The sequence below is a fragment of the Leishmania donovani genome, chromosome 16, assembly GCF_000227135.1.
Source record: "Leishmania donovani BPK282A1 complete genome, chromosome 16".
Taxonomy (NCBI): domain Eukaryota; phylum Euglenozoa; class Kinetoplastea; order Trypanosomatida; family Trypanosomatidae; genus Leishmania; species Leishmania donovani.
In genome coordinates, this window is record NC_018243.1 from 488,223 (window position 1) to 505,773 (window position 17,551).

At 63.3% G+C, this 17,551-nt stretch overlaps 3 protein-coding genes across 3 annotated transcripts; all 3 read right to left on the minus strand.

Moving 5' to 3' along the window:
* Positions 1 to 630: 630 nt before the first annotated feature.
* Positions 631 to 7,143, minus strand: LDBPK_161290 (hypothetical protein, unknown function; the record flags this gene model as incomplete). Its single annotated transcript, XM_003859768.1, has 1 exon — positions 631 to 7,143. The coding sequence occupies one exon, from the start codon at positions 7,141 to 7,143 to the stop codon at positions 631 to 633; it is 6,513 nt and encodes a 2,170-aa protein (XP_003859816.1).
* Positions 7,144 to 9,519: 2,376 nt separating this feature from the next.
* On the minus strand, positions 9,520 to 9,963 carry LDBPK_161300 (hypothetical protein, conserved; the record flags this gene model as incomplete). The annotated part of the gene is made up of 1 exon (XM_003859769.1): positions 9,520 to 9,963. The coding sequence occupies one exon, from the start codon at positions 9,961 to 9,963 to the stop codon at positions 9,520 to 9,522; it is 444 nt and encodes a 147-aa protein (XP_003859817.1).
* Positions 9,964 to 11,170: 1,207 nt separating this feature from the next.
* On the minus strand, positions 11,171 to 16,399 carry LDBPK_161310 (hypothetical protein, conserved; the record flags this gene model as incomplete). The annotated part of the gene is made up of 1 exon (XM_003859770.1): positions 11,171 to 16,399. One exon carries the CDS (start codon positions 16,397 to 16,399, stop codon positions 11,171 to 11,173), a length of 5,229 nt encoding a protein of 1,742 aa, XP_003859818.1.
* Between the last annotated feature and the right edge of the window lie 1,152 nt (positions 16,400 to 17,551).

Here is a 17,551-nt window from a genome sequence, read left to right on the forward strand (position 1 = left end):
TAAGATGGAAAAAGTACGGAGAGGGGGCAGAGAGTGAACGAAGTGAGCTCATTACATGGAGGGGGCGCAAGGAAGGACATGGACACCTCACCGATGGATGGACTCACGAAGCGACAGAGAGGGAGGAGGGGTACCGTACCCCCTTGAGCCCATCGCTCTATCTCCCTGGCCATTGCTTCCGCAAGCAGCCAAAGGAAGGAGAGGAGAGGGGGGCCATAACACTGAGCGAACCGACAACCCGTACTGGAGTGCGGATTTTAGGCGGACGTTGCAGGCATCTGCGCTTGCGTGGATTGTCGGATTGCGTGTGTCGAGTAAGGCGATGGCACCCACGTAAAGCAGAAAGAGGCAGAGCGAGGCAGGGGGAGCCAGGGAGGAGGAGGAGGAGGAGGGGGAGGGGAAGCAACCATGAAAAAAAAAGCAAAACAGAGCGAAGCCCAGGAATAGGGAGCAGCGGTCCTGCCATGGCGATGGACGCAGCCACATGTCATACCCACAAAACGAATGCCCCCCTCTTGCGGTGTTTGACCACCCCGCACTCAGTTGCACGCTGATGCACACACACACACACACACAATGATGACGGTGTCCTCATCTCGGCCTTGCCCCGTCTCGCGTGTGCTTGTCGGCTTACTTGATGGAGATGTGAACGCGCTTCGCCAGCGCGTTCGCCGCGGGGTCGTCACTGTGTCGCGCGCGCCACTGCTCGTAGTGCTCGGTCAAGAACCCGAATATCTTCTTCACGGCATGTCGCTGCGGCGCTTTTCTTCTTACCGTCTCCTCCCCACCGCAGTACGGTTGCTCCAGGGGCTGCTGCGCCCTCTCCGCCGCCTCTTTCGCGGCCTTCGCGCGACTGCCAGCGCTACCCGCCTGCAGCCGTGGTGGGATCGCAGCTTGGGCGTTGCGTCCATCCACTGCAGCGTTGACGGTGCCGCTCGCAGCACTTGACGACGCGGCCGGCGGAGGCGGGACAGTGGCAGAAAGGCGCTTGTAGCGGGAAGTCTCTGAGAGCGTGTGGTGAAGGCTGCCACTGGTGTAAAGCAGGGAGCTGCTTCTGCGAGCGGGGGCGCGTGGCTGCCGCGCTTCCTCCATCATCTCTTTGTAGTAGTAGTTTGTGGCGACACAAATTTCGAATTTCGGCACAAGCTCCCCGGCCGCCGGCGAGGCAGCAGCAGCGCTCCCGGACGCGCCGTTCGACTCGCCACCGTTTTCGTATGCTGTGGCCGCCGCGTCGGGGCCACCCTTGCTGCGCCGCCAAGCCATCAAAACCGACCGGCGCTTCATCGCGCCCTGCGACGCGATGAAGGCGTTGCCGTGGTGCTCCGTGTAAAGCTCCTCGAGCGTGCGGAGGTAGTGCAAGACGGCGTCGTAGAGGGCGTAGGCCTCGGCGCTGCGGAAGGGCTGCCCTCTCACACGGGCGCCGCCACTGCGTAGGCCCGTTGTGTTCGTCACTACATAATTGGCATCCTCGGCACACCGAGTCGAGGTTGACTCCGTCGAGTTAGCCGAATCCGCTCGGTCGCGGCGCCGCGGCTTCCCTCTTAGTAGTTGCTTCGTCTTAGCTACGGCGGAGGTGATGCCCGACTTGCGCTCAATCGAGTCCGGTATCACACCCCAGATCCAGATGCGCCGCAGGACAACGTTGTACCCGTCGCGCGCCAGCACGTCCTGCACCGTGGCCCCTGCTTCCTTTGGCCACCTACCTGCTGCCGCCACCCCGCTGCGGTACTTAGCACGCAGGAAATCGGTGTAGTAGTACAGCACGCCAGCCAGCACACCGAGTGAGCCGCCGGAGAAGGCGAAGGACAGACCAGTCTCATCCATGCCTACCCGCTTCACTTCACGTAGCACTTCCTTGGCGAGGCGGATCGGCTGTGGTGCAATGACAATGTCGTGTAGCAGGCGCGGCGCTGGCAACGGTGGAAGAGGGTCGATCGTGTACTTGGTCGTTCCCGCGTCGCACAGCTCACGGCGTTTGTCGGCGTCGCATGCGTCCGACTGCGTGACGGCGTTGTTGTACGTTCTCAAAAAGCCCAGCGTGTCACCGCCGTCGCCGGCGCAGCAGAACAGGCTGTCGCGCGATATGGTCAGCAGCGACATCAGCATCGGCACCCAGTCCGTGTGGATCTCCTTCACGGGCACCTCCTCGGGGTACTGCCGCATCATCTTCAATGTAAGAAGCGAGAGGTCGACTTGATCGGGCCGCGTGTGAGGCAGGAAGATGGCGCCAAGCTGAGAACTTTCTTCCAACCTTTGCAGCAGCTCACTGTGGGCGGTGGAGACGAGGTAGTGCATCTCGTCCAGCTCCGATTTGAGCGCCCGCAGCTCACGGTCCGCCAGCTGCCACTCTCGTTCGCCATACGACGCCTCCTCTTCCTCTGCACCAGCGCAGGCAGTTCCGCCGGCTTTCCGGCGCGCCGCAGCGTCGCTGTCGACGTCATCACTGGCGCCGTCATCGCCGCTACTGCTGTAACATCGAGCTACTGCTGCTGCCATGGTCTCCGATCGCTCCGGCAGGGAACGCTGACCAGGATAGTGTGTGTGGTCCAGCATGCTGCGGAGACCGGTGGACGCATTGTCGTCCGAGTCCCTGACGCACCGCGGCTTCTCAGCATCGGCGGCGCCGTCCGGGCGAGTGTCGTCGCCTGTCGCTCCGCCCTTAGAAGCAGCGACACTGAAGCACTGGCTCCGCGACGACGGCGTCTCTCGCTGCTTCCAGTCGTCCTGCAACAGCGGGGGGGCAGTCAGCGGGTCGATGACGGTCGGAGAAGCGGAGCTGCCGTTCGTAACACCGTCTCCAGTAGGGTTGCCGATACTGTCGCCGGGCACCACCGACGCTGTAGCTGCCGCCGCCAGCGCCCTTCCATTAGCCGCAGTAAAGTTGTTGCCGACCGCGCTGTCGTTCTGCAACGAATCGTCACACAGGGGGCACTCACTGGACTCTGAGGAAGGCCCTGCAGAAGTGTGCTTCGGTGGCGCCGTGTCGGCGGTGCGCAGCAACAACGCAGCGGGGAGCGGGGCACTAGGAAGCAGCGACGCAGAAGTGGGATCGACGTGTGTAGTGGAGCTCTGCACGGCAGCACTGCCGGTGGGGGTTTCGTGCTGTTCCTTTCGCAGCAGTAGTGCGGGCGAGGCGCTAGGGTTAGGGCTAGGGTCGGCACAGAGTGGGCGCCCGGTGTGCGGCGTCGTCGGACTTCGAGGCGTAGACAGCCGCGGGCTGCACAGCACCTGCGCTGCGACCTCTACTCCTGCCTGAACTGGCACTACCCTCTTGACATCGCTGCTTGACAAGGATTGCAGGAACTGCGGCGTCAGGCTGGTATGGCCGCTGCTGCTCCTGGGATCGTCACGGCTGCCTCTGCGAGCGACTGAAGCGGGAGGGGGTAGTCGAGGGAGGGACCCGGCGTCGGTGGCGCCATCGCTCGTCACTGCGTGTGGCGCGGGCAACTGCGGTGAGCGCAAAACCTCCGGCAGCTGACGTGTGTGGCACGCCGCGATCATCGACTCGACTTCGGGCGACATCACGGCCCGAACAACGGGGTCAAGCGGACCTCGGTAGTAGGTGTTGTACGGCACGCCGCGTAGGATGGTGGAGGCAGTCGCGGAGGCGTTCATGAGCACCGAGGCGGCAGAGAAGCTGCCTGTGCTCGCCGCCCCGCCCATCGCCTCGGCATGCTGCTGCGAAACAAAGGACGCCGCCTCCAGTCCGGTGCCGCCACTGGCGTGGAAGCTCAGGTTCATCGGGGCGACCAGGTGACCGGAGGCGACGCTGGATGCGAGGGCAGCGCTCGCTAGTTGCGTGCTGAGCAGCTGTAGCGAGGAGGCAATGCCCTCGTACCGCTGCAGATACAAGCAGAGAGGACGCGCCTTGATTGGCATGGAGAGGAGGTTGACCACCCAGCGCTTGATGCCTTGGACCAGCTCCGACACCGGGCACCCGTCTATGAGCGCCACAACGTCCAAGTACTTCATCCCACCAATCTGTCGGTAGGTGCCGCGCAGGAGAAAGTCATCGTCGTAGTTCGGCTCTGCCCAAAGACAGGGATTCGCCGCCGTCGGGCCAAGACGACCGCTGCCGTCACGCTGCTGGCCGCCTAAGCCGAAGTGGTTGGAGTGATGTCTCTTCCGTTGCGCATCGTCGTCGCCGCCGCCACGGCTGTCGTGATAGCGGTGCCGTCGCCGGTGCCGATGATTTTTACTACCGCCGGGGAGAGGGAGCTTCGACCACAGACTATGCCGGCGCCCACCGCCTTCGCCGCCATTCCTCGCTGCCGCTGACTCTCCGATGCTGCCGCTGCTAGACCGCGAGGCACGGCCTGTGCGGGAGTTGCGACTGTCGCTGTCGCTGTTGTCGTCCAAAGAGTCGTAATCCACCACGCCGTTCATGTCCGCGGCGTAGTAGTCGCAACCGATACCATCTACATCTTCATACTCGTCGCCGGTCGTCGCACTCGCACAGGCCGCAAGAGCGGCGCTGTGTCTACTTTTTCGGCCCTTTAAGTGGGCCGGAACACTCGTCGCAGGCGCGCCCAACCAGCTCGCCGAGGCTTGGAACACCCTGCTCAGCTCGCTCGCGACGAAGGCGCGCTGCTGCCGGTGCCGGCGGTCGGCCATGCGGGTCGAGGCGAGGATGACGTACAGACCTTGACGCCGCAGCTTGTGCCAGATGCAACTCTTGATGCGGTGCAGCTTCTCAGCGCGTGCGTGGTGCGCCACAGTGCGTGAGAGATGCCGCACTGATGACGTTGACATCCCCGCCGCCGCTGACGCAGCGAGATCTGGGGTGCTCGTGCCATCTGACTTGGCTCCTGCCTCACCGTACTTTTGCTGTGACGCGCGGCCCACTCGCAGCAGCTCGTCAATCCACTCCGCGTCGTCGTCCTCGCTGATCTTCTCCCGGTACTCCACCACCATTACACCACCGTAGCGGGCAGCAGTGATGCACCCGACACCGTACGCCTGTCTCGACTGCGCGTCGGCGAGGTTGAGAGAGACGGCCTTACGCCGGATGAGGGCAGTGTGGAAGGCGGTGGGCACAAGCGAGCACTCGTACATGGGGACGGCAATGACGACGTACGCGTACGGCAGCCACGACGCCACTAACGCTTCTGCCTCCATCGCCTCCTGCGCGTACTTTCCTGTGCACCGCAACGGGCTTAGCGGAGATATACTCAGCATCGGAGTCGGCTGCTGCGGGGGCACTTTTATGACGCGCTTGTGCGACTCGTCGGTTGCCCTGAGCAGGCTATGCGCAGACGAGGCAACTGCGCTCCTCACGTTGCAGGACAGGTTCAACGGCCGAGTCATCGCCAGGGATGGCTGCGACTGCGGCGGCGGTAGTGCGGCGGCGGTTTTCACGGCGGGCGCCGCGCGTTCCTCCGACTGTGCCGCTGATAGCCGAGGAGTGTTTTGCACCGGCTGCTCCTCCTCCTTTCCATCGGCGCGTGAGTTCGCGGCCTCAGCAGCCGGGGTAGTGTCTAGCATTGGAGCAGGCGCATGCGCCACATCCTCCGTGTCAGCAATGACAGCGTCGCCGAGGGCTTTGTTGGGGCTGAACTGGGGCGAGACATCCGCAGGTGGTGGTGCGGAGGTGTCTTCCTGGACTACGCCGAGCGGGGATGGCGGTGCCGCCGCCGCCGCCGTGGGACGCTGACTACGCGTGATCATCTCGTCGCTGCTGTCGCGACGCTGCCAGAGCCGCCGCGGTGCCGACATCGATTGCGCCACCACAGAAGTTCGGAGGAGCGGGGCCTCGCCGCCATTAGACGCGCCCTCGACGGTCCCGCAGCCGACGCTGCTGTACTGCCGCCCACCTGGCGATTGCCCTGGACTGAGGCTGTCCTTGCAGAACGTCGAGGGAGTCGGCCATGTAGAGGAGGCCATCGGCGACGATGCGATGGCAGCCTCTCTAGCTGCTGCGCGCCGATGCCGCCGCTTCTCGTACCGCGCCAACGACCGGCGCAGACGCTCTTGTTCATCCTGCAAGCTCACGTAGAGCCATCCTCCAAAGCACAGCTCTGCGTTCGGCGGAAGGGCCTGCAGTTCCATCGCCGTAATGCTCCCGATGATCACGGGCGGCCGCGTAGCTGCCACGCCGTCAACGTCGCGGTCTTCGATGGGGTAGTTGTTGGACGCGCTAAGAGGATCATCGGTCTCCCAGTCGGCGCCTGAGGAGGTTGTGTGTCGGGCTAGGGTGGAGCCGAGTTGTAAGGCGGGCATGTCCTCCACTGACCCACCATCGCCCTCGCGTAGGGGTGAGTGCTTCACTGCTCGGACGCTCGTCTCGAGAGAGCTGCGCGAACGCTTCCGCGACGAAAGGGCCCTGCCAGGAGCCGCGACGACGCTCGACGTGGACGGCGGCGTACTCGCAGGCTGCTGGTCCTGCCGGGTGCCTGCAGCTGCCGACACAGGCGCGTCGTTCAGCCGCTTCGCGCGCGCCTCGGGCACAAAGGAGATGCGGTGATACAGCCGGTGCGCTGGGGCACAGCGGAAGACGACACCGCCGTAGACAGAGAGCTCGTGACGCCGAAGGTACGGGTGGTGGCTGTGTGCGGCCTTCTCCAGCTGAATCGCGTCTTTCATCACCGTTCGTAATGTTCCAGAGTTGGCACTCTTCGTCTTCCCTGCGGCAGCGACGCGCGCGTTGACCATGGAAAGCTCGGCGTCGGCGTTGGCGGGGTAGGGGGCGCCGTTGCTGCCGGACTGCCCGTAGCGCGTTGTCTTCGGAAAGCTCCCAGACGCTGGAGCACACGGTGATGGCTTGATGACTGGCAGGGGGCTATTAGGTGACGCTGGGGGCGATCCAGCGTGCGGGCTCGCGCCCACACTGACACTGGGGCTCCGCTGCCGACCACCGCTTCCCACGCCGATGCTTCCGCCAACGCCGGGCCGCGCTCCGGCCAGGTCGCCCAGCGCCTTGGATGGGTCCGCGGCCGCTGTCTCTTCCTCCTTTCTCAGCGTGTGCACGGTGAAGCAGTGGTTGTTGGTGTACAGCCCCATTACCTGCCTCGATACCCCCATCCACCGGCTTGCTAGGTACTCCTTTGCTTCATCCTCGCCGAGGACGCTGTTCCAGCAAGCGCCGAGGAAGTCCCGCTGGTAGGCAATCTGCTGCGCGTGCAACTTCTCGTTCGCGCAGCCCATAGCGTGCCCCCGCTCCGTCGATGGGTGTGTGCTTGTGGGTTGGGTTTCTGTTGCCGCTTTCTCTTGATGATCCGACGTACACGCCTCCGCGCCACCCGGAAAACTCGCACACACACAGGGAGCGGAGATCCGTCAGTGATGACGCACAAGCGTGGAATTCGTCTGTGTGTGCCCGTGCGATGGAAAGATGCAAAAACCCAACAAGGCTGGACACGCATGCAGCGCCAGCCGGAGAGAGAGGGACGAAGGGTGCCCATGCAAAGACGGAAGGGGAGTAGTGGGTGGTGATGGGTGAAGCGTGTGAGTGATGACCAAAGAAGACGCAAGGGTGGTTGGGGCGAGCAGCGCGCGGGAAAAAAGAAGCGACGCAGCCGCCAGACACGCGCGGTACAGCAGTGCGCCGAATCCGTCACCGCAGCAGCGCCCCTGCCGCAAGCTCTGCCCACTCCATGCTCCTCGGGCTTCCCCCCACCCCACCAGCAGGGCAGTCAGGGCTGGGGGTGGCATACACCTGAGTCACGCCGACACCCCGCCCATGATGTGGACGGCGCCAACGTGTGTGTCGTCGCAGGTCGCTCCGACGCAGCGCCCTCCAGGGTCTGGCCGCCGACATCAGCAGGAATACATCGCTCTGACCTCGCCACGCCGTGGGTGCCTGGGCCCTGCCACTCGTCAGCAGTGGTGCGGCGTTTGCCCGGGAATAGAGGGGCGGGGGGGGGTGCTGGCCCGTGTGCGTGTGTATGCGAGAGATACCGCGCACTGCGGCACCCTCCTCTCCCGTCATCAGAGACGGGGGCACATTGTGAAGAGAGAATAGAAGGGCATATTGCCGATAACAGGCGGGCTGGGCGGTCCCCCCAAAAACCTTTGGACAGGCAGGGAATCGGCGCCTTGGGCACCATCCCAACGAAGCCGGCGGTGTTAGCCCTCCTCCTCTTGTTGCTCCGTGCAGTGGTGGTGGTGATCCCCACTACCGGGCGCGGGGAGCAGGAGAGGATGGATGCGAAGGGTGACTCGGTGGGCGCTACAGCCAAGATGGGCTGCACGTGCGTGTGCCTTGCTCACCCTAGGTATGAATTCGTCTCTGTTCGGATGAGTGTTGTTGTGCCTGTCTATCTACCGGTGTCTTCTCGCGTCGTTGGCCACCACACGGAATGGACTTGTCTTTCGTTCCTTCTTCCGCTCTACCGCAGCGTGAGCCCTCGACCCTCTCGTGGCTCACGTACACCGTGCCCCCGAGGATGGACACTCCGTAGAGAGGATCGGAAAGGGTGTGCGGGTGTGGGTGTAGGCGGCGCCGCCTTGAGCGTTCACGTCGAAACCAGAATAGCCGCAACCAAGCCAGCAGCACAACAATGGACATCAGCTGGCCTCACTGGGCGCACCCCTTCCTTCCGCACGTGCATGTGCTCTCCACTCGAGTCGTATCGCGCCGACCGGGCGTGTAAAGTGTCTGCGTGTGTTGCGTGAAGAGGGTGAGTGCCTGTAGAGAACGGTGCTGTCGAAGAGCCCTGTGGACTCGCTCCCCCCTTCATAAACGTGACGCGTTCCACAGAGAGCGAGGGGGTGCCACGTGCGCGCATGGTGTAATGGACGGAAGAGGTGAGGCGGGGCAGGAGGAGTGCTGGGCGAAGGGAGCAGCGCCAACGGCCTTGCTTTGCGCTCTTTCCCTTTCACTCCAGCACGTGCCGTGCTCCCCTCGCATGTTCTTCTGTTTCTGTTCCGTATCACCAGCACATCCCACCCATCCCCTCTCCCCCTCCGTGAGGTAGGTCCCACCATCAGCACACACAGCTGAGGCTTGTTCCTCTTGGTCACCCTTGGCGCCTGCGCTGACGAGTGCAGAGCACAACAACCTTTTTCTGTTTCTCTTGCGTTGGTGATTACGCGGCCAGTTGGGAGGTCGAGAGAGACATGGGCGAACACAGCATCTACCAGCGTCCTTACATCTCTTCCTCCAGCTCGGCTGGCGAATGGCACCAGCACACCAGCACCGCATCTTGAGCGCTGACACGCATGCGCTTGTGTGCGTGTGACCGAATCAGTCGAAGGAATGAGTAGCGGAGGAGATTTGAGGGGTGGGGTGGGGGAGGGGGCTAGCTCCCGGAAAAGACGACGTGGACGTCCGTGTGGTGCGCCGGCACAGACAGCACGCTCCATTCGTTCTCACTGTCCCGCCCTGCCTCCTCGTTTCCCTTCGGCACCCGCCATCACCGATCGGATAGATGACCTTTCCTTCTATGCTATTCCCTTGTAGGCGGAGAGGGAGTCCGTCACACCCACACACGTGTGTGCTCGTATGTAGGCACACGTGGACCTCGTCCACAGGAGCAGCCATCACTGAGAATCCTTTGCGGCATGCCCCCCCCCTTCTCCCTACACGGAGGGCCTCACCTGCTCCGCGGCCACCAGCACCTCACCGTAGCTCGTGCCGCCGTCTTTGGTCTCGTGGATGAAGTCCAAGTATCGAATGCAGGCACCACGTACGACGATGCTCTGGATGCACCGCAGTGCGATGGGGTTCACCTCTATCGTGTCCTCAGCCTTGCGTGCCGCCAAGCCGTGGCTCCCGCAAACGGGGCTGCTGCTGCCAGCCGTTACGAGCGCGCGTGTCGCCGGGGCGTCCTCGCGCGAGCGGCCACGACGACGGCGCACTGCGGTGAGTGTGATGGCGTCTACCTTAATGTTCATGGTGGCCGCATCCATCTCCAGCAAGCGCCCCACCACCATTGTGCCGTTGGTGAGCTCCACATGGACGAGGGCGTGCAGCGCCGGCCCCCGCGCCAGGACGCCGGGGAGTGTCGCGACAGAATCGCTCATCCTCTCCCTTGCTGGAGTTCGGGCACCTTTACGAGTTGCTCGCCAAGAAAGGACGAAGTGGGTCGAGGCGCCTCTGCGAGTGCGCCGCCTCCAGTCGTGTCAGGAAGGGAAAGGTTGCTGTGGGGTGGGGGGTGAGAAGAGGAGGGGAGGTGAGGGGGCGATATGGGGGTTGCGACAGAAGCGGCTTGTGTTCGAGCAGATCGCGCTTGTGAAGACAATGGGATGAGGGGGAGGAGGAGGAAAGGATCGCTGAGGAGCTCCGCGTGCTAAAGGTGGGGCCACGCTGCTGGCGCTGCAGCACTGTCCTGCACGTGCAGTACGCACCCTCGTCATAGACCCCGCCACCCCTCACCACACCACGTGATGGCCCTTGCACCGAGAAACGAGGCGGGAAATGTGGAAGATAATGCCAGAGGAAGAGAGTGGGTTGATGGCGGCGCCATCTCGCCAGCCCTGCCCTTCTCACTGCACACGGCGCTGCACTGGATCCCTAACGTTGAGCACTGGATTCCCCGCATGGCTCCGCGCGTGCGCATATACGTGCCGCCCTCTCCCTACGTGGGAGGTCAGGCCTCATGCATCGCCTCTTCGTGTTTGTTTCGTCACCGCGACCGATCGGTGCACGACCTTGGCAGCGGCAGTTCAAGGTCCACAAGGTAGTATACAGAGGTGAAGGCAGCGACGCGCACAGGGAGACCCCAGCACGCGCGAGAGAGAGAGCACCGAAGGCTCGAATGGAAAAAAAAAACAAAAAAGGAAGGGGACGACTCCCACATCACGCAAAACGAGTCAATATAATATGTATGCTGAGCCTATACACACACACGTACACGTACACCGCCTGCCTACCTCCGTTTCTTCCCCATGTCGCGCAGTCTCTTTCTCAGTGCATGTCTGCGCTCCCTGGGCATGCACCACCGTGCATCGTGCGCGTGTGCACAGAAATGGGGTGGGGGAAGAAGAGACGCGTTACCGAGAACATTCGCCAACTGTGCACGCGCACATATATATGTATGTATGCATGTGTGTGTGTGTGTTCAGATGTGACTAGCGTATGCTTGCTGTTGCATTACATCAGAGACGTGGTGCGCTGACGGACTCCACGGCACCGGGCGGGTGCCGGGGAGCGAGAGGGGAGGAAGGGAGAGAGGGGCGGAGTTGATTGGCAGCGCGCTTCCAGCGCCACCTCTCCCCCTCCGCCATCTGCTTACTCTAGCAGAGCCAGCACGCGGATTTGGAGAAACGAATGGAGCTTCACCTCAAGCGGCACTGTCGGGTCCGGTGCGGCGTAGGCGGCGATGGCGCACAGTAGCTGAAGGAACTCGGCAAAGAACAGCACTTCGCCTTCACGCGCGCTGTCGGCCACGACATGGTCAAAACAATGCTGTATCCCAGTCTCCGTCAGGCGCGCCTCGCGGTGCCACTCGAGGTCCTTTGCCATTTCTTTCACATTCTTCCAGCGCAGCACGCTCACAATGCCCACGTCACGCGCACCGGAAACGGATCCGGGATGCGACCGGCTGCTGGGGAACCTTCGCTGGTTGAAGTCTGGTTTGATGGGCAACTCGTCAGACCCCTTCTTCCCCGTCGGCCATGTTCCCGTGGCCGTGCCGCCGATTTGGCTGTTACCGCTTATGGCGTGGACCAGGGAGGGGTACTCCACGTGGCTCAGCCTGTGTCCGCCGTCGGCTACCAGCGAGGTCGTCGAGTGCTGCTCAGTGTCGACGGTTTTCGTGAAGACTTGTGAGGCCAGTATGGCCGAGAACGGAGGCGGCAGTGCCGCACGAACGCCTCGGCTTTCGCATGGTTGCTGATACGTGTTGAACACCGTCAGCAGCGCATCGTGATTCTGTGCGAGCAGCTCGAGGACTGGCTTGCGCCAAAAGGCGCGCTGCGCCGCGCCGATCCAGCGGTTCGCGCCTAGCAGGCGTGGCAGCAGCAGCCCACCCAAGAATGTATCGAAGTACGAGGGGCAGAGCGGGCTCGCGTAGTCGATGGCTTCGTAGTGGACTTGGTCGCTATAGCCGTTGTTGTCGACGGTGGAGGACGCGAGGCTGCTGCGGGCGGATGCAGCCGCACCAGTGAGTGGGGAACTACTTGACATGCCCATGAGACTTCTGATGGCACGCTTACCGCCCTCCTCGCCGGTCTCCGCACGATGCAGCGCCTTTTCTTTCGCCATCAGCGGCTGCTGCTGCTGCTGGCACTGCCATGCATGGGCAAGACGGATGACGAGCTTCACGAACTGCACGTAGTTGACGCACACGGCCCCGGTGTCAGGGCGCAGGTCGACGTGGCGGTCATCGCGCAGTGCTCGGGCATAGCAGGGGATGGGACGACCCTTGCGGCTCACCGACACCGCGCGTGCGAACTTCGTGCGCGGCGGCAACATTGTTTTTTCTGGTGAGCTAGCAATGGAGCTTGCCGTTGGAAGTGAGGCAGTGACCCCACTGAAGCTCCGCATCGACGAGCGTGGCCTCTGCATCCCGGTGGACGCGACGCTACCTTGTGCCACATGCTCGATGAGGCTGAACACCGCTGGACGATGCAGCGTTGCGGGAAGCGGCGGCGATGGGATGGCCAGCTTTAGCGACGCCAATGACGCTCTTCCCTTCGAGGACGCTCCAGACAAGCGCGGCGCCTTGCCGGCAAGACAAGTGAGGCACAGAAGACTCCATACGGTGTTGCCTGTGATGTATGCGTCGCCGTCGTCTTTGACGTCGCCGCATTGAGTGGGGGTGTTCGTGGTCGCCTCGCTGCTGGCACACAACTGCGCCAGGGGGACGGCGTACTGATGGAAGACAAGGTCCAGCGACGGTGCGTACCGCTCGACGACGCCGATGATGTCCACATAGCTCTGCATTGTGTGGTCTGGCGACTGGCACAGGATGTCAATGAACTCTGTCAGCGAGATCCGCTGGAGCAGCCTCGCGACGCGCTCTTGCTCGATAATGCTGAGGACGCTGACCGAGCGTTTGGCGAAGCGAACGGCATCGTGCAGAGCACTAAAGGACAGGGCGATCCACTGTGCTTGGCGTCGAACCTGTTCCAGCCAGCCACGGTGGCTGTGCGGTGGGTGCGACCACTCATCGTTCAGCCTGTGCCTCTTCCCTTCATGTGCGGCGGCCGTCGAGGCGGGGAGATTGGTCCGCTTGCCTTTGATGGACAGAGGCGCGAGTTGCTGTCTGTGGCGCGTGGACCAGCTCGTATAGTAGCGCATGAGGGCCGCTATCAGCACCAGCAGCGTGCCGCGCGACCTCTCGAATAGCTGATCGGCCGTGACAATGCACGCAGTGCCGGTGAGCTGCTCATACGTGTCAACGACGACGCGGCACACCTGCTGCAGGTTCTTTCTTGTGGAGGAGGAGAGGCTGTACATGATGGAGACGCCAGAGGCGGACACACTGACGAGACCGTTGCTGGCCTCTCCAGAGGTCGACGGGGTCGGCGGCCGGCGCTCTTCATGCGCGGCACTTGCTACTGCTGCACTACCGCAGCCACCGTCGATGTCCGCCAGCTGCTCCGCTTTGCGGAGCAGCGTATGGCACTCGTCCAGGATGACTCTGTCGGCAAGCTCGATGGTGCGCACGAGATCCCACGAGGGGACCGTGACAGTGGCAGCACCGCCACGGTCGGTCAGCGACGCGTCGGCCGCGCCGGTGATGGCCACCGACGTCGTTGTCGTTGTGGCGAGAGCGTCGTGCCTGTCGTGGCCAGCCACCCTTGATCCATCCTCTGCCCCGCAGCAGCCCCGCATTAGCAAGAGAATCATGTGCAGCGGCACCAGAACAGTGTCAGATGCTGCGATCGATCTCGTCCTCGACGCCGACACCTCTGCGGCGGCAGGATTGAGTAGCATCTCGAGACCGGTGAGGGGGCCGCGCGTAACTTCCTTTTTACTCGCGTTGCTCGCCCTATCTGTAGAAGTCGCGCGCGGCACTGGCATCTCGCTCGTAGAGGGCGCATCCGGTGTGGCGCTGTCACGCTTGGCCTGCAGGCGTGGCGATGCAGAAGTGATGCACTTGTCGCGGAGACCGACGCTTTCCCGCACCACATCCTTTGCCTCCTCGGGCTTCTGACCCGTGGTGACACCTTTGCCGCTGCCTTCGGCCGCCACCTCGGCAACATCGTCGTCGTCGTCTTCGCCTTCGTCGTCAGGGAAGAAGGAGACGTACTCGGTCTGCACTGTATCGACGCATGCCTGGGCCCACTGCAGCAGCGTCGGCAGTGCTACCAGTGTGTGCGGTGGATGCCGGACCACCGACTCTTCGCTTGCCGTTGATAGGGGCGATGTCGCTGCAGAGCAGCCCAGATTAGCCTGCGACATGTTGGGCGACAGTGCCGAGGAGCTTCGGTCATCACCGCCAGAGGTGGTGCTCACCGCCACCGAGAGGCCGTTCAAGGCGTGCGCCTCGTCCAGCACTGGCGGAGCTTCAGGCAGCAGCAGCGAGCGCAGCATGAGCGATCCAACACGGTCGATCTCGCGGACGTGTTGCAGCAGCTTTTTGTACACCTGCTCCCGCTGCACAGTGACCCCCTCGACAGCGTCGCGCTCCTCATCTTGGCGGTGCAGGGTGTTCTGAAGGACTGCGCAGGAGGCCTGCATCGATGCAGACTCGTTCTCCAGCCGCTCAATGTCGGCGCGCTTCTTCGCCAGGAGGGCCTTTGCCAAGCTGTCGGCCTCGGCAATCTGCAGCGTCAGTGCCCCGTATCCACACCAGCGTCGCAGGGCAATACGCACCCACTCGCACGTCCAACGCTCCGCCCAGCGGGCGCGCTGACGCTGTTCCTGCACCTTTCTCTCGTGGCACAAGCGCTTCCACGCGCGCAGCACCGCATGCATGAGGCACCGCATCCAGTGCCGGTGCGTGCATTCGATCAGACGTGGTACGTTGCGCTGATGCAGCTCGAGAGACCGCACCTCGTGGGCGAGCTCCACGGTCGTTCGTGCGGCGTCGTAGTGCGCGGCAACATACGTCATTCGTGTGAAGCTCGGGTACAGCAGTTCGTACAGATCGGCGGCGTTGCCGAGGCCGTCATCGATGTGGCAGGGTAAGCGGTTTCCGCGGTGCACCTCACCGCATAGCCACGAGGCCGACTCATGCCCCGTCACAGCAGGCGGCAACCCGGCGGCGGCAGCCACCGTCTCCCTGTCACCACCATCCCCGCCATCCTTTCGGTCCAGCTCGAGAGCGTTGAGGAGTTCCTCGTCTTGCACGCTGCCGCCCAGAATGGCGCGGTTTGTCGGGGTGTCGGACACGAGCGTGAACTCGACCAGCATGCGGATGTACGGGCTGAGGCTCTGCTGGTGCCGCGGGAGACCGTCGACGAGGGAGCTGAGGAGGTACGTCGCCACCACCGCGCGCTCGCAGAGGGGGCGGAGGTGGCCCCCGCTGACGACGCTGCCGACTTCGTCGTCGCACATGTCTGGGGTGAAGTGCTCCAAGCGGTCAAACACGCCGCCGAAAGGCCCCGTTGCTGTCACGGTGCCGAGCAGGCGCTGAATTAAGAAGTGCGCCAAGCGCTTACCCTGCTCACCACGAATGCGCTCGCTGTCAAGCACCAGTTTCCACCGCGCCGCCGCCCTCACTTTGGTGCTGTCTGGAGAAGCTGCTGCGCTCGCAGCAAGCGGTGCGGTGGGTACGCACGACGTCGTTTTTAAACACCTTTGCCGCCCTTGTCCTCGGTGGGGCTCAGACACGTCGACAACGTGTTCTGTGGTGGAGGGCACGCACGTGGTCGTGCCCCCCGTCCAACCCCACAGCCGCTGCTGGAGACTCGTCAGTGAACCTACGGTGGCTTCGCCCTCACTCGGCGGCGAAGCGTTGTCGCTCAGCCGGCTGCCGCTGGAGTGCGGACTGGCAGCGCGCACGAGCGCTCCAGTAGCAGCCTCATGCTCAAGGATGGAAACTTCGGCGACAGCCGCGTTGACCGGCAGAGGCGCCGACAGCGTTGCCGGAGCCCGGGAAGAGGAGCGAGAACTGCGCCCCCTGCACAGTAAACTCCCTAGCGCAGGCGCAGAGCTGTCTACACTCACTTGCCGTTCAGACGAGAGCGAGACAGACCGCCCCAACGCTGATCCCCTCGCCAAACGCACGGCCGACGCGGCAGTGCCGTCCTTCTCCCCTTCGTGCTCTACTCCTTTTGCGCCGGTCAGTGGCAGCAGGCGGCGGTGCCGCGCCGTGGCTAGCACGCTCGCCCGCGCCTCCGCACTGTCTCGTCGTCGAGACAGGCGCGCCTTGCTCGACTGCGCTGTCGCCGCCGCTGCTGCTGCGGGTGCGGGTGCGGCACGCTGAGCGGGTGGCTGCGGCGGCCTTCGTGCCGTGAGGGAGTGCGTGCGGAGCGGCACAACCGCCACGTCTGCGGTTGTTGCTGCTACTGGTGCAGAAGCGGCACACGTCTTCCTGGCAAAGAAGGAGTTGTTGGGAACCAGCATGATGGTTGGTGAGGATGGCGCCGCCGTTAGTACCGCCACCCTGCGCCACGACAGCGAGTCTGAGCGGGGCGTCGACGAGGAGGGCTGTGCCAGGGACGACGCCGCTGGCGTGGCGCGCATCTCCGTGGTCGCATTGGCCGAGTATAGTGTAGAGATGCACTCGCTCTGTGGGGACCCTGCGCTCTTCTCGGTCTCCGAGTGGTGCGACGAACACGTGGCACCGACGCCGGTGCCATCGCAGGCACCCCGCGACGCCCGCTCGTTGCCGATCAGACAATCTGAAGGAGAGAAGAGTTGCGAACGCGACGGCGACGGCGACAACGTGAATGCTGGGCTTGTCGCCTCACCGACATTGGCTTGGATGGGAGGCAGCCGCTGCCTCGTGCTTGAATGCATTCTTGCGTGTGTGCTAAGGTGAAGGGGCTGAGGAGCACGCGAGAGGGGGGAGATGTATTTACAACGTCCACCGTTCGAGGTGTACTAGCAAGCGGAGACACACACACACACACCGGGGGAGTGGGAAGGGGGGAGGGGGCGACCGCCGTGTGAGTAAGTGTCTCTCCGTGTGCGCGTCGAGGTGTGCCGTTGCCCCATCAAGGGCAAGCAAAGGATACAGATAAGAGCTCGAGGGAGAAGACGTGAAAGTGCAGAGAAGGTGAGTGTGGGAGGGAGATTTGCAGGCAAGCGCGTCTCCGTGCACGGGCCGCGCATCCACCAGCCGACGGGAAGCGATACATTGGGCCGCAGTTTCTTTCGCAGCGACGCTCGAGGAGCCGCCACCATACACCTAAGCCGCCCCTTCTTCTTTCATCGCCGCATTCTTAGTGTGCCGTACAGAGACATCCGCAGACGCATGCAAGGAGACAGAAGAACGGATGAAAACTCACAAGACGTGCCGCGGCCCTACTTGTCCTTGTTCTTGGGTGCTAGCGAGTTGCCCCGTGGGGAGCAACTCCTATGCGACATCTTCGACACCGACCCCTTTCTTTTTCTGGTTCTGCGGTTCGGTGTCCGCAGGGCCGTTGCCACTCGGTCTCCGTCTGACGTCCCGCGCATATCGAGTGCGTGCGTGTACAGCATCCCGCCCTTGCCCAGCTGCACACGTCTCTCTCTTTGCTGGCCTCTCCCCACCCCACGACTCGAACCAAACGA